Raw genomic sequence first — 16,443 nt, 5'->3', positions numbered from 1 at the left:
ATAATGAGAAGGAAATGTGGGAAACTCACAAATATGTAGAAATTAAACAATATACTCACAGGTAACAAATAGGTCAAAGAAATCTCAGGGAAAATTAGAGACTACTTTGAGATAAAGAAAAACTAAACCACAACATATCATAATTTATGGAATGTGACAAAAGCAGTGTTTAGACGTAACTTTACAGCTATAAGCACCTATATTTAAAAAAAAGAAAAATCAAAACCTTAACTTCCACCATACAATATAGAAAAAAGAAGAGCAAAATAAACCCAAAGTGAACATAAGGAAAGGAAATTTCAAAGACATAGTTTCAGATTTGTTGATTTTTCTCTGTCATTTTTGATGTTTTTGATTCTCTATTCCATGTATTACTGCTTTTGTCTTTATTATTCCTTTGGAAAACAGTACGCTCAGTTCCCAAAAAGTAGAACACAGGGTTATTATATAACTCAATAATTCCACTCCTAATTATACATGAAACAGTACTGAAGTCTGGTCCATATGAATTTTTGGATTGTTTTTCTATTTCTGTAAAGAATACCATTGGGATTTCTATAGGGATTACAATAAACCTGTAGATTACTTTTCGTAGTAGGGACATTTAAAAATATTAATTCTCCTAAATCTATGAACACAGTATTTCTTTGCATTTATCTGTCTTCTTTAATTTCCTTCATCAGTGTTTTATAATTTTCACTGCATATCTTTCACCTCTTTAAATTTATTCTTAAGTATTTTATTCTTTCTGTTCCTATTTTGTAAAAGATCCTGAATAGCCAATGCATTCTGAGCAAGAGTAAAGCTAGAGGCATCATACTTCCTGACTTTAAACTATATTATAAACCTACAGTTATCAAAACAGTATGGTACCAATGTTCAAAAAGACATATAAACAAATAGAACAGAATAGAGAGCCTGGAAATCAATCCATATGTTTATAGTCAACTGGTGGAGAAAAATAGCATACAAAAGGAAAGAATGATCTCTCTAACAAATGGTGTTAGAAAAATTGGATATCCACATCAGGAGAATAATGTAATACTATTTAGCCTTAAAAAAGAAGGGAATGTTGCCATTTGGAACAAATGGATGAACCTAGAAGATGTTATGCTTAGAAAAATAAACCAGACACAGAAAGATAAATACAGCATGATCTCACTAACATGGAATTAATTAGATTATGCAGAATCTAAAATAGTAAAACTCATAGAAGGAGAAAGAATGGTGGCTGCTGGGGGAGTGAAGGAGGGGAAAAGGGAGAGTTTGGTTAAAGAGCACAAAGTGTCAGTTATGCAAGATGAGTAAGTTCTGGAGATGCACAACATGATGACTGCAGTTAACAATACTACATTGAAATTTGCCAAGAGGGTAGATCTTAAAAGTGTTCTCACCATTAAAAAAATCATAATGATGTGAGGTGATGAATATGTTAATTAGCTTGATTGTGGTGATTATTTTACAATGTGTATATATATAAATCAAACATCGAGCTGTATACCTTAAATATATATAATTCCTACTTGTCAATTATACTTCAATAAGCTGAGAAAAAGAAATATCAAGGATAAAATTGGGGAAGTATGAGGCAAATATAAACTGTGTATTGACTATCACACCCCTTCAGGGCACTTTGTGCTAGAAGCTCTAATGTTTCCTTTTGTTTAATTACATACTTTGCTTCTATAGTAAAAAAATAATACAAACATACATAAGAAAACCTGTCCACACAAAAAAACTTGTCGTGTATGTGAATGTTCAAAGCAGCATTATTCATAATAGCCAAAAGGTGGGAAGAACTTCAATGCCCATCAACTGATGAATGGATAATGGTAGTATATCCACACAATGGATACAATTTGCCATAAAAAAGAATGAGCTATGGATACATATTCCAACACTGATGCACCCGAAAAATACACTAAATCAAAGAAACCAGACACAAAGTCCCTATGTGTATATGTGATGTCAAGAACAGGGAAACTTATAGACATAGAAAACACATCAGTGGTTGCCAGGGGCTGGGGCTTGAGGAATGAAAAGAGCAAGGGACCGCTAATGGACATGGGGTTTCTTTTGGGGGTAATGAGAATGTTTTACAATCAGATAGTGTTGCCAGTTGCACAAGTCCGTGAATTTACTCAGTACCACTGAATTATACACTTTACATTTGTGAGTTTTAAGATTTCAATAAAGCTGGTATTAAAAAAAGAATAATCTTACCACACTTCTAAATAGTCAGAAGCTACTAACCCGCTTGTAGAAGTCACAGTTCTCCAATGTCCCCTACATTTCCTATGTTCACTTTTTATTAATTTGAAAGTTATTAGCACTAGAAAAATCCAGAATTGTAGAGGGTTAAAAATGACAATAGGATATTAGAGAACAGAGATGTTTTGAAAGATGTGCAAGTTACTGGAGAAAATGAATTGTGTTGGTAAGTTTAAGAAACTTGGACTAAAGTAATGTCCAAGTCTCAGAAGCAGTTAAAAAGAAAATGTTTTTCATAATGGTGGATAACACTTGTTGGTATTCTATGAAGACTGATTAAATCTGTCCAACTTGGGGAGTGGGGAAGTGAGTCATTCTAAGGAAGCAGGAAGAGTTATAAACATAGGCTGTATGTATTTAAACATGTAAACAATAGTTCTTGATTGCAATTGGGAGAATGCTTCCATCAGTAACTTTATGAACCGTATCACTGTGCAGTGGAAAAAAGATAACTTTAGAAACCTGAGGTAAAACCATAAGCATTCATGCTTCCGACTGTTTAGAGCAAAACTCAACAAACTTTTCAGTAAATTGTCAGACAGTAAATATTTTAGGTTTTATGGGCCATATAACTGTGACAATCAATAAAGGGAAACCTCATGAAAATGAAGTCAGAAGGCGAGAAACGGGAGCTCTCCTGCCTTACCCTGGACATGTAGTACAGAGCCCAACAGAACAATCTTCTACAGGAAAGAACCGTCAATTCCAGGCTCAACAGGGAAAGATGGGCATTGGCATCTCCTATAAGAAATCTCCTACCTCAGCAACTCAGCCAGTGAGTAACTGTCACCAACATCACCTGACTCTTGCTTTTCTCCAAGGGACTTCTGTTCAAAACAACTTCTCCCAACTTCCTCCTCCATAAAATAAAATTCCTCTCCTTTGTTACTTGGACTAGCCTATGGTTTTGCAATTCTCTGATATTCCCAAATAAACCCATTTTCGCTGGTAAAATAACTGTTTTATTTCTAAGGTTAACACAAATGTCTCACAAATATTCAACTCTGCTTCTGTATGAAAGCAGCCCTAGACACTAGGTGAACAAATAGGAGCAGCTATGTTCCAGTAACACTGTACTTAAAAGAACAGGGGGCAGGCCAGATGTGGTCTGTGAACTGTAGTTAGCCAGCATCTCCTTTCCAGGGTCTGGGAAAGGGTTAACCGAGTAGAGAAAGAGAAGCTGGCCTGGTGCTCACAGGTATGCCTCGGAGTTCAACTTCTCTGCTCTGCACCAGCAGCACAAGGCGTAAGCCGGCTAATTGACATCAGTTTCAAATTTGAAATTTCTACTCAACTTTAAAGGTCGTGTTCCTATGTTCCTGTAGTAGAAGACCTCTATACCTGGCTGGAAGTAAACACCCTATCCTCTGAGTTCCTGTATCACCTTGTTATAGGTCCCTTTTAACAGATTTTGTATTCATCTTAAACCATACCTGTTTGTATGTATCTTACATTTCCTTAGTAGGTTAAAAAATTCTTACCGGGCAGAGCCTCTTCCGCCAGCGCGCAGCCTGGCCACTCTGCTCCACGGGCGAGTGGGGATCCCGCTCCTGTCCGAGCTGGAGCACGTTTACGGTCAGCACAGCTGCAGTCTCAAGGAGCTGAGCCACGCTGCCGGAGGCGCGCCCAGCCCGCTACTGCCCGGCGGTGCCCACGCAGAGCCCAAACCTTGCAAGGAGGTGGTGGAGCTGCAGCAGCCTGATGCGTCCCTGCTCTGCCAGCTGTGGAGCTTGTACGAGCCAATCCAGGAGTATAAGCACCTGTGCCATGCTGAGATTTTAGCTTGTGCCAAGACCTGACATACTCCCAGCACTCAGATGGCTCCTATCCACCTGAACCTGGCCTATCTAATAACAAGCCTCCAATGCTGGCCTACCAGCCCTCACTGTGCCCCAGATGCACAAGGCCTGAGATCAGAAGCTGCAGGACACCTTCCACATCAGCTTCTCAAGAGCTTGGTACACAGTGTGTGTGTTGGGGGTTAGGAGTAGGGTTGCACCCACGCATAATAAGGCTCAGAAATTCACCCCTCAGCAAGTACTCCAACTGTAGTGGCTGCTTTCCCCATGCCCATCTCACCTCACAGGAGGGCAAGGCCTAGGTGCTTCCGAAGCAAAACTGCCAACCCCTCTCTCCATTCTCCGGTTAGCTGGCACTGGGCCAGCACCTGGGCTACTTCTGGCCATGGCACTAGACCTTCACTTCACCCACTTTATGTGCACCCCAGCTTGGCGAACCTTCACTGTGGCAGTGGGGCCCACAGCATCTTGCACTCCCCTTGCATCTCTGAGATTGGGGTGAGTGGCTGGCTCCCACCTTCTTTTCACCTTTTGCTGCTATTGGCAGCTGCTGGCTCAGGAGTATTCCACCGCTGGCTCCTGGGTTCCACTGCTCTAGAAGGCTCCAGGACCCAGCCATTCCTGCAAGCAGTCACAGCAAGGAGGGCCAGGGCTTCATGCTGAATATTTAAATTTAGGGGCCTGGCCTCCTTGACATGCAAATAAATATTCTCTCAGCCAAAAAAAAATTCCTTAGAAGCAGTAAGTGTATCACACTTCTTTACATTCCATACAGTATCAGATGCTTTTCCCAACACATGAAAGGCCCTTAACAAATAATTATGGATACTGCACGAGTGCCAATACAAAGACATTCATAACTAGGCCACAGAAGAGATACAATTTATAAACACTGGTAGAACAAATGTAGTTTTTAGTCCTCTGCATGGCATTTTAGTAAACCTTAAAATACTGGAAGCATGTGAAAACATGGATTAATCATCTTACCTGGATACATCCTTTTCAATCTTGCCCCTTTGAGGATCAATTTTAAAATGTGCAGTTTTTTTAAACTGGTACATCACAGGGTGTGATTTGGACAAATTTTGCATAAAACACAGACACTCTGAATATCCACCCATGAAACATGGTGCAAAATTAAGGACCTTTCCTGGACCAAAATGTAGTAAGACACGAAGTCCCGAGCCTGTCATTGCTACTTCCACATTCTGAAATCGATCACCTGTAAAAGCAATAATAGCTTTTTAACATAAAAAGTGTTTTGGGAATTCAGAATATATTTGCTTGATCCAAAGATTGTCATCTAAAAAGATCTGAAGGAACATGGGTAGCACATTCAGTCTTTCAGTCAACAAAATTATTGAACGCCTTCTCTGGGCAAGCTACTCTACTAGGCCTTGGAGATACAGCAGTGAATAAAATGGACAATGTTCCTGTTCTCATGGACTTTACATTCTAGTGAGGTAACCATAACAAAGAAATAAACACGGAAATATATAGCATTTCAGAGACAACATGGGGAATGTTAACACAGGGTAAAGGGAAGCAGAATTTGCCACCTAAGAACACATCTCTTTGGCATAAGGTTTATTTTAGGTTGGTTATTTTTTAAGAAACAGCAGATGCAGGGAAAGCTCTGAAAACCTAATAGAAATAACCCTTTTGCAACAGACCTTTACATTTATAAGGGAAATCTCAATTTGTAAGGTGTCTCTCTCTGTACCAGCAGAAACTCTTTTTCAAAGGAGAAGGCATGGACTCAAATCTGCATAACAATCATTCTGTGATTACTGTGCTTTTAATGGTCACCTCCTGTAACTGGCTTCCCAACCCCAACATCATCTTTTGTCTTTATCGGGACATGGTACTTAAGGTGGTGGCTATAGCCATTTCAGGGAGTTACTCAGTTTTTCTGGGTCTCTCCCATGGATACAGGTGTGGGTAAAATTGTAATATTTCCAGAATACCTTGCCTGGCTTTAGTGCACCTGCATATCAACAGGCATTCCTAAGGGGTGGAGAGCAACAGTTCATCTCCATATCAATGGGTAATTCCCTGGGCATCCAAGGGTTTATCTGCACCTGAAAGGTTTGGGGGAGGTTTTGCTTGCTTCTGCTGGAGCAGGAAAGAGATGGCCGTTCAACCACAGTTTGAAAGCAATAAACAGGTTTTAAACTTTATTTCTCTCTTTGACTGATTTCAGTTTTAGATGTATTTTCCCCTGGGATTTCCTTTACCAAGAGTTACAACAGGAAGTATTTATGTTACTCAAGTTCTGTTTGCTTTTACCCTGTTGATCTTTTGTTACAGGGGGGGTTCCTGGAGTAGAAGAATCTAGAAGGGTTGAGGGAAAACTATTTTTCCTTCCCTACAAGAGTAAGAGCACAACATCTTGGGGCTGCTGTTTTACATGGGTAAGTCCAAAAAGGCTTTTCTGATGGGGAAACACTTACGCAAACAATATAAATGGACTTAGAAAGAAAATCATGTGAAACTCCAGGAAAAATGCACACCAGACAAGCAGAACAGCAAGTATAAAGACTTTAAGGCAGGAATTTTCTTGGCTTTGTTAGGTAGAAAAGACATGAGCAGCAGGGTAAGGGAAAGATAAAATTGAAGGATAAAACTGCCCAAACTCCACCCAGGTAGGGGTCCCATGTGAAGACAGTAAAGGCTTTACACAGAGATAACTTCCTACCTATGGGGACCAGGACAAACAGGTCCCAACCAGGTCCCAACACAGGCACAATCGAACAAAACTAAGAACTGCCCAAACCACACCTCATCATAACCTCATTAAAATAAAATTGTGGTTTGGCTCCCACCAACCCCCATGGGCTTTTCTGTGTGCATTCTGGGAAAAGACATGTGCACCAAGAGGAATGCGTGTAGAAGTAGAGCTGTCAATCAAATGACCTCACCCTGTTCATGAGAGGAAGTGCCTGCCAGCTAGGTGGTGGTAAATAGACCCTCCCCTAAACGTTCAGTGGCCTTGTCTGCCTAGACTCTGGCCTGCTACTCCCTTGGTTGGAGGGTATTCAAATAAAACTTTTACTCTGCTTCACTACTGTGTCTCTCTGCCTTTCAATTCTTTGTTGTGGTGGGGACAAGAACTGACGAGAACAAAATCAACCTGTAGCAGTTTGTTCCAAAAACCCTCAGGAAACAAATACAGCTGGGCAACAGTCCTAGAAGTGAGGCAGAGGAGGGGCATGAGGCAAGCATCGTGATTATTTTTTCCTGCCTATGATGAAAAATGCCAAGGTATAGTTAGTATAGTAAGAACAGGAGGCACTCCATCTTAAACATTCCATTTTTAAACCAGGGAGTTAGGAGGAAAGATTCCTAACATATTTTATGGTGATTGGCCAACAACTGACCCTGTCTGAAGGCAGGGCTAGCAGTTCTAAGTGACATGTTTTCACGGCTTGAAGATGACGATTATCTTGGAGAAGAACTGGATCAGTCAATTCCTTTGTTAAGTTTATCTTACAGGACATCTAGACCACTGACCATAGACAGTGACAAAATGTCTCTCCCAGTAGATGGACATCATAAGAACACATACCAGCCTACATTTTCCTCACTCCTTATTCTTGAAATCCATAAAAAACCTAAATCCTACATCTTTAAGGGCACCTCTCCTCTGAGGCTGCCCACACCTCTCTTTCTCCTATGTGTACTTTGCTTTAAATAAAACCTTGCTGCTCAGTTTATTGTGTTTTGTGTCTGAGTTCTTTCAAGCCTGTCAGGAGGTTAATAAGAGACACCTTTCCCAGTGGAAAGTGTGTTTGTTACTTTGCTATTTCATTCAATTTTCTAGTGTTGAGCACAAGTCTTCTCTCCCTCTCTCCCCCTGTTTTACTTTAGACAGGTAGGGAAGAGATACTGAGATTTCTGATTCGGGCTTGCAAGGTTCCCTTCACTTGGGTGACCCAGATGGGACTTCAGCTATAGAATCATGCTCTTTAGCAGCCTACCCCAAAAATCTCCTTTCTTCATTTTGGGAAGTTCTCAGAACATGATCTCACTCCATCCAGTGCTCCATGGCTTCCCCAAATTCTGGGGTGGTAGAGACTTACTTATCATGCCATGCATATTCAAGTAGACACTGGACACCAGGTGACCCTGGCTTTAAGAGTTGGCAAGGGATTTGCCCTCTGCCAAGCGAGAATTTAATGAAGTTCCTTTTCCTCCTCTGTTCTCCCTTGCTCTCTACTACCCGCATGGCTGCACAAATAAAGGAGCTACTTTTCCTGGCACTGTGCAACTCTGACATTCACTACTACTTTCACCTTAATGAATTCATTCCTTACCTACACTCAGCTGACCTGTTCACAAATTCTTTCCTGAACAGAGTCAAGAACCCTCCCTCATCCTGTGTGAGGTTTCACCTAGCAGGCAGGAGACACCTCCACAGGTGGGGCTGCCTGGCAACAGAAGAATGGTGAGAAAAGGTCAGATTTAAGATATCTTTTTGAGGATAGAGTTAACAAAAGTTGCTGATGGATTGGATATAGAATAGGAAACTCAAGACATGATAAATGATGATGCTAAGGATTTTGGCCTGAGAAACTAAAGTGATAGAATTGCTATTTTGTGAGAAAGGAAAGACACAGGAAGGACAGGTTGTGGGGAACCCAGGAGAGTGTTTTTGGACATGTTAGGTTTGTGATGCCTAGTATACATCCATGTAGAAATATCTACTAGGTCACTTAATGTATTTACAAGCTTAGAGTAAAGATACAAGAAATATTGGAGTTTGAGGTGAGAAGAGCAGGTGTGTGATATTAATCCCATATTGTGAGACTATGAATGAACAGAGGAGGCAGCAGGAATGTCAAACCCCTTAGAGGACCCACTTGAGGTTAGTGATTACAAATTAAGAAATGAAACCTCACAGCATGGTTTGTGTGCTTTTCTCCAGCACAATTAGCTTCCCCAGTACAGACCCAGAGTAGGCTGAGGTGAATTTAATCAGATTAGATATTTTCTACTGTGGGAGATGTTTTCTAAGTACACATGGAAAAAGGTGATTAAATAATGGACAATGGAACATAAACTGGGCAATACCATCAATAGTTTGGAGTTTTGGAGATAATACAAGATAATATAAGAAAGTAGGAACTATGAATTGTAGGCTAACTTTGGGTGAAAGAACAGTTTTACAGAGAAAGAAAGCAATGTAACCAGGATCCAAATGAAGGTTTACATTTCTTTATTAATGCTCTTACTAGCCAATCCTAGATTCTCAATTACTTTTAAGGCAAACCTAGAGCCTCCATCTCAAGACACCCAAAACTAGATTACTTGCAAACCTCAAACAAATGTTCTGTCTATGATCCGCAGGCAGAGCTCAAATCATACCATGACATATCAGTGACAGAGCAATCGATTTCTGTCCTAGAAACACAGTTCAACCCTGCTCAGTGATATCATTCATACTGACATGCAGATCTGGATTCTAACTTGCCATGGCGCATCTTTCTGGATTTGATCACTAACCTGACTGTATCTTCATTTTCTCTTTGATCTGTCTTACTGAGCTAAACTCCAAGTCTTGTTCCGTCTGTCCTCGCGGCAGCCCATCCAATATTACCTGAGACTGTAAAAAGTGCAATGCAACTTGACATGTGATCTGTAAAGCATATGCACTTCTCAATATCCTAGAACAGGACATTGCACCCTATTTATTCTATGTCTTGGTCTTTGGCTCTTGCTGTACATTGATTCTGAGAGCTGAAGGTCCTGCAGAGATGGAATGGTCATTTGTTCCCATATCAATCTCTAAGTGAAAACCTAGGCTTACATAGGAAAATAAGCAAGGTTGTTTTTCAGTTTTTACCTTTGGTTCATTCCTTAAACTCTACATCATCATGTTTACTTAATGTCATTTTAAAATAATTAAGTCATCTAAATTCTAACTTGGAAGATTATTATATAATAGGTTCTGAAGTTAACTTCTTTCTTAACATGCCACAAAAGAAATTTTAAGGTCTCTTGAAGGTTGCATTTTCATTCTATTTAATAATTATATATTTTTATTAAATTGCCTTTACAAATATTGATGACCAAACTTTTCAATAATTTAATCTTCTATACATTTGATGATTATGTTCACTTTGCACTTACTTTTGATGTTTTTATTATCATCTCTCAAAAATCCATCTTTACTTCCTACAGACTCAAATCTCAAAAAGACAGCATAGTCCTGCCTGTGTGAAGGATCATTATCCTTTTTACAATCAGCAATTAGCCTGCAAAAAATTACAACCAGTTATCAGTGACTTTTAAAGCAAAGATGATACACGTTAGTACCTCTCAAAAGGGATTACCAACCCTATCCTTAATCTACGCAAACAGATGAAAGTTCAGGAATAAAAATATAACTATGATCCATTTCCAAAATTACTACACACATACATAGACTTGCCAAAAGAAGGCCACAGAATGTACAGATCCAAAAGACGAATTCATGACAACATTTGCAAGACAAGAGTAATGTAAATATACTAAGTCATCAAGGTCCCGCTCCAAAGGCACTTTCTAAGTAAAGGATTTTCCTTCTAGGCAGAGTTCATTGCTAGTTAAGGACTCTGTTCAATTCTTTACAAGGGCCCTTCTTACCCCGCGTATAGCTGCAAATCTCTGTTACCTATCTGTCTCCCTCCCATGGACTAATAAGCACGTATAGCACGAGCCACATTCTTGTTAGAGGAGAACAAGTAATTTGGAGAAAAATATTTGATAACAGCCAAATCTTGTCAAGAGGCAAAATAGAAAGATGGAAAGAAAGAGAAGTAAGAAAAAACACAGAGATGGGTTACATCACAGGCCTGTGCATTGGCTCTTTACTTGCCTTACCTAGAGGTCAGTTTTTTTAGCAGCAGATACTCAGATATATACACAAAAGGCTGATGTGCAGTGTTAGAAAGGAATGCAAATAGCATGTTGAGCACACATTTAACCAAGACTTCAAATCATACTCACACCTATGAGTTTTTGCTAGACTCTCAAAATTAGCAGGCTGCCATGAAAAAGAATATTTAAAATGTTTACGATTGTGTATTAAACAGAATCTTGTACACTGACCAGAGAAATTTCCTGCATGGAGGTATGAATGATAAGGCAAATAAAGATGGTACAAATAGAACAATTACTTGATTCATTACCCTCCTTAAGTTAAAACACAACCCAGTCTTCAACAGACAACCGGTATCACCAAGGGACCTAGCTGCCATGGAGAAAAGTGCATTAAACACTGCCTTCTCACACACAAGGGTAAACATACGTACAACTGGACTGGCTATTGCCACACACTGCAACCACTCAAATGTAGCTGAAATTGCTACTGTATATTTAAAATGGCATTTCTGAATATACTTTCAAATTAAATAACCAAACCAAGTACACAGAACTGTGAAAACATATATTGGCAAAAATCCTAAAAGTCTGAATTTCAGCAAGCAAGTGTGGTTGATCCCAGGGGCTGCTATTGGTTTAATATTCATGCTACTCAGTCAGCAAGCATTTTGCCAGGACAGGAGCATGGCATTCTCTTTGAAGGCCCCTAAAACATACTGCATGCCACAGGCCATCACCTGACTGTTTCTGAAGGAACAACAAGGTCTTGGTTGCACACATGGGTTTGGAGCCACAATCCAAAACAACCCAAACCTTCCACCTCCCCATTTCCACAAGGTCTGGAGATTTTTAAAATTTATCATGAAGTATTTAGAACCATATTTTTAAATATTGGAAATAATATTAACCATGTTAGAAATATCTAGAGCCATAATAAGAAAAATATGATTTTTCTGACAAGTTTTGACAAGTTTTGACAAGTTTTGACAAGTTTGCCTTCTGACAAGTTTTACTATTAAAATAAGTCAGATAAATGTATGATTCATATACTTTCCATTAATAAGTAACATCATAACGGAATTAATTTTTGCTTACTTTGGGCTGAAACAAAATGTAATTACAATCTTTTGATAAGGTAGTAACCTCCCTTCATTAGGAACACAGGACATAAAAGTGGTAATATCTGTGTTCTTTATTTTGTTTAAGTATGTGAGATTATGTAAAGCAATATCTGTTCTTTGTTGAATATTTGTACCCTGCAAGACAAATCAGAAATAAAAGAAAATCAGAAAAACAAAATAAAACATTTTAAGAGGAGGTCATAAGACAATTACTGAAACTTCAGAGTCTAGAAAATAGAGAACATGTTATGTTTTTAAAATAACACATACATTGATCAAAGCACATCAAAAAATTTAAAGAAATGTTGAAAAATTGATGGGGACAGAAATCCCCACAACTAGCTGCTGATCTAGAAGAAGCACTTATCTGGTTTACTTTAGGTATATATTATTATCAATGTTAGCTTAATTTACTGAATTTTTTTTGAGGTTACCCTTGAAAATACGTGAAATGAAATCATATCTACCCAAGCATTAAAATATACTTACAATATAAGTATCTATACTTAAACAGCTTATGGGTTATTAGTAAATTCAGAACAATATGTTTCAAAATACTATGTCTGATCTTCCCCTGTTGCACTGTTTACTTACCAATTCTTCTCCAACTGCATCATCCTGCATTATGGCCACCCAATGTATCGGTTCTGGACTTTTATTGTATAGAAGTCCATGTTCAATTTTTGATGTTCCAAAGAAAATAGAACCAAAGCGTATGCATTCCAACTTTTTGTCACAACTCATGTTCAGCAATTCAATAATCTGTTCAACTGCACAAGCTTTGATATTCAGTAGTATTTCTGGACGACCTTGCAAACTTACTCTACAAGATAATGAATTAAATATGTATACTTTAATTAGAACTCTATATATTTTTCTCCCAAATATTTGGATAAAAATAAATTTTTAAAAATCACATCCTAGTAACAATTCAAAGGCCTAAGCCATTTCTTTCACATACATGCAGGAGACTGTCATGTCCCTCTGTCTGTCTGAATCTGCAGAGTAGAAAGGCACTTATGCAACCTAATTCACTGTCCTTGGGAAACAACAAAGTTGAAAAATAATTGCATTAATTGACCCCAAAAAGAATGCATTGACATGTCCATATCATCAATTATTTCATAAATACTAGTTAGATGGGATGATTTACATGGTCACCTCTAGTTCTAGAATTCCATGTTAATTTCAACACTTCATGCTTCATCTGCAACTTATCCACTGAAGACTCTCAAGAAAATATACCTAGACCAAAATTTTTTCTTGGATTCAAAATAAGTAAATATAATAGACTTCATAGGGTTCTGCAAAGCAAATCAATTCCAACATTTTAAAACTGAACTCAAGATCTTCTCCCACAGAGCCATCCCTCCTCTTACCTTACCTTTCTATAACCAGTCACTACATCTAGTCAAGTCTGTCTTCATAATGTATCTTTAACACACTTTCTCCATACTCTGAATTTGTATGTTAGCTGAGGCCTTTATCATTTTTCTTCTGCTTTACTATTATAGTTTCTAGTCAGGCTACTCACTCCGCATCTATACTCCCTGATTTGTTTTGCCCACTGCTATCAGCATGACCTTTGTAAAATGCTAACTAATCAAGACACTCTCATTTTAAAGCCTTCCTGATATTCTACAGCCTTCACAATAAAACCCAAGCTACTACCGGGACTCAGAACTGTTTCCCAAATATTTTTGTGGCTGTAACCTTCAGTAACAAATATATTTTATATTGCAATGTAGGAAACACACACACACGCAAAACAAGTTTTATAAAACAACATTTACCCTTACTATGTGAGAAGCATTCTGAAATGCTCTATTTCATTGTTCTAATAACTGGTGGTGCCCATTATAATGACTGCACATCCCATGAATGAACTGAGATATAGAGCATTAAAATACACTGTCCTATGAGGTCCTTTACTGGACCTGCCCCATTCTGTTCTTCTGGTCTCATCTTGCATCCCTCCTCCCCTCCATCTCTGCCTTTAAACTGCCTCAGATTTCTGTGTGTAACACTGTCTATTCACCTCTAGGATTTCAAGTCTTCTACTTGGTCTGCCTGAACTCACTCCTCTAAACCCTCCCATCACCAACATCCACCTTCCCTACACACACACACACACACACACACACACACACACACACTCAGCCGAAATCACATCATTGCTCTTTGGCTAATTTCTAGTCAGCAATAAGTATTCGGGTTAACTCTCACCTCTTTAGTGGAGCCTTTTCCTGGCCCACTCTGTCACCCCTACATCCAGACTAGGAGCTCCTTCTTATATGTACCCTCCCATGTGCCATTCTCTGATTCTTCCCATTTTTGAAACCCTAAGTGCTTGGCAAATAGCAGCAACTCAGAGAATGAATGTTGACTGAAAGAACAAAGAAGCTTACATTCAAAGACAGCAGGTGTATCTGAAGAGTGAAATATGAAAGTATTAAGAACGATATCAGAATTCAGAACCACTTTGTATATACTCACTTTGCCACTTCATTTACGATTCTGGGCTGGTCTGCACAGAAATCCACTTTAATAATCACTGATGACTTCGGCTCCACAATACCCTTAGTTGGATAAATGGCAATAGGTAACTGGCCCTCATATTCTGCTTTAAACATGCCTAAGGGGAACAAGAGCAGATAGTTTACATCTGCATCCCTACAATGTGACATTCAAACTGTTAGTAAGGAATAGACACACATTACAGAGTAGGTGGTCTAGTGGACCAAAAATCACAGCTTTGATTTAATCCAGTCTTTGGGATCACCCAACAAATGTGAGCCTGGTGTTGCACTCAATCCTCATCAACAGATAAAATATATTAACTGCTTACCGTGTTCAGAATTATGCTAAGAGTTTTGCATATGTTATCCTGTTTAATCCTTGTGATGATCCTATGATATAGGTTTAATCATTATCTCTATTTTATAAATAGAATAATACTTATAATATTATAATAGAAACTAAGAGAGGTTGAGTTATTTGTCCAAAGATATATAACTACTGTGGTAGATTAGACTGTTGACCCCAATTTTTCTCCCTTCTCTGCATCCTTGCCATTACACTATCATAGATGAAGTATGTTTTCCAACCCCCAGACTTTGGCTTGATCGTGTGAGTTGCTTTGACCAATAGCATGTGGGTAGAGGTGACAATATACCAGCTCCAACCCCAGTTGTCTTCTTGCACTTCTACCACAGAAAGGTTTCTCTTGAGTAGCTGCTGTTGCTTTGGTGTGCACCCCAGAATAAGGAAATGTGGAGCAGAGCTAGCTGGCTAACTCAGAGACCCGCAATGAGTAACACAACAGCCCCAGCTGCCTCAGTTTGAAGCAGAGCTACCCAGCTGAACTCGGCTTAGATCAGTCAAGTTCCAGCTATTCTTCATACATATGCACAATTAAAAATAATTGCCTTTGTAAGATACAGAATTGTGGGGCTGGTTTGTTACACAGCAATAGTCAACTACTACTGCTAATAACTAACTAATAGACCTGGATTTTTCACTTGGGTGTTTCTGACCACAGGCCACACACTTACAGCCACTGCCACTTCTCTGTAAATGAATTAATGCACTTCACACAGTGAAACCGCTAAAGGAATGGGCTTCTACAATCAAACAGCACACAACAAGGACGGTACAGAAATTCCTTATTCTGAAGGCAGAAATGGTACATAATTTATGGTAATGTTTGGTGCCTGTATTAGAACATGCAAACCTTGAGATCAAATACTACCCCTTTTTCATCTCTGTGGTTCTGGCACCCCATACAGGGCCTAGCACCAAGCAACGCTCAAAATATGTCCAATAAATGGAAGAAGCCAGTCACAGGTTTAAGCGGCCAACATAAACAGCTTTGCAAAATCCCAATTCAACAGTTTTAAATCACATTTGGTGATATTTTCCAAAATACTCAAGTAACTCAGGAGAATAAAATATTAGCATAATAAAAGTACTGAAAATATAAAAAGACAATAACACATTTTTTAAAGTACAGAGAGGACCAGATGGAAAAAGCAAATTCACACTAACAAAATCTGTTAATCCAACCATTTTTAGAGACATGCTAATGACGTATTGTTAAGGTTTTTCCTGTCATAACAAAAACCAAAAATCTGTAAAATTATATCCGTTCAAATAAATTTTACTGAGTCAATTCTGCAGAAAAAAGAAAACTGTATGAGTTCATTTAAGGCTGACTCGGTGAAATGGTTGTTGCATTGTAACCACTCTGACATAATTTGACAAAAGAATTTAAGTGAATGTTTCAGAAGCCTTTTAGGAACAACGCCAAAGCCAAAAGAACATTGTTCAGTCTTCTACATATATTAAAACGGTGGGCACACAAACATTACTGTGTCTTATGAAACTCT

General features: G+C 38.7%; 1 protein-coding gene across 1 annotated transcript in view; it reads right to left on the bottom strand.

Moving 5' to 3' along the window:
• Window positions 1–16,443, bottom strand: part of CFAP47 (cilia and flagella associated protein 47) — a 489,967-nt gene that overhangs the window by 461,820 nt on the left and 11,704 nt on the right. Inside the window, exons 4-9 of the mRNA XM_073227718.1 lie at window positions 14,552–14,690; window positions 12,650–12,878; window positions 12,030–12,190; window positions 10,203–10,327; window positions 5,066–5,292; window positions 4,391–4,399 (exon numbers count right to left, since the gene is read on the bottom strand). Coding sequence (XP_073083819.1) covers window positions 4,391–4,399; window positions 5,066–5,292; window positions 10,203–10,327; window positions 12,030–12,190; window positions 12,650–12,878; window positions 14,552–14,690 — 890 coding nt within the window. The remainder of the gene's footprint in view (window positions 1–4,390; window positions 4,400–5,065; window positions 5,293–10,202; window positions 10,328–12,029; window positions 12,191–12,649; window positions 12,879–14,551; window positions 14,691–16,443) is intronic.

Source organism: Manis javanica, chromosome X (genome assembly GCF_040802235.1).
Source record: "Manis javanica isolate MJ-LG chromosome X, MJ_LKY, whole genome shotgun sequence".
NCBI lineage: Eukaryota > Metazoa > Chordata > Mammalia > Pholidota > Manidae > Manis > Manis javanica.
The sequence above is the reverse complement of the archived record's forward strand: the minus strand, read 5'-3'. Positions and strand labels throughout refer to the sequence as shown.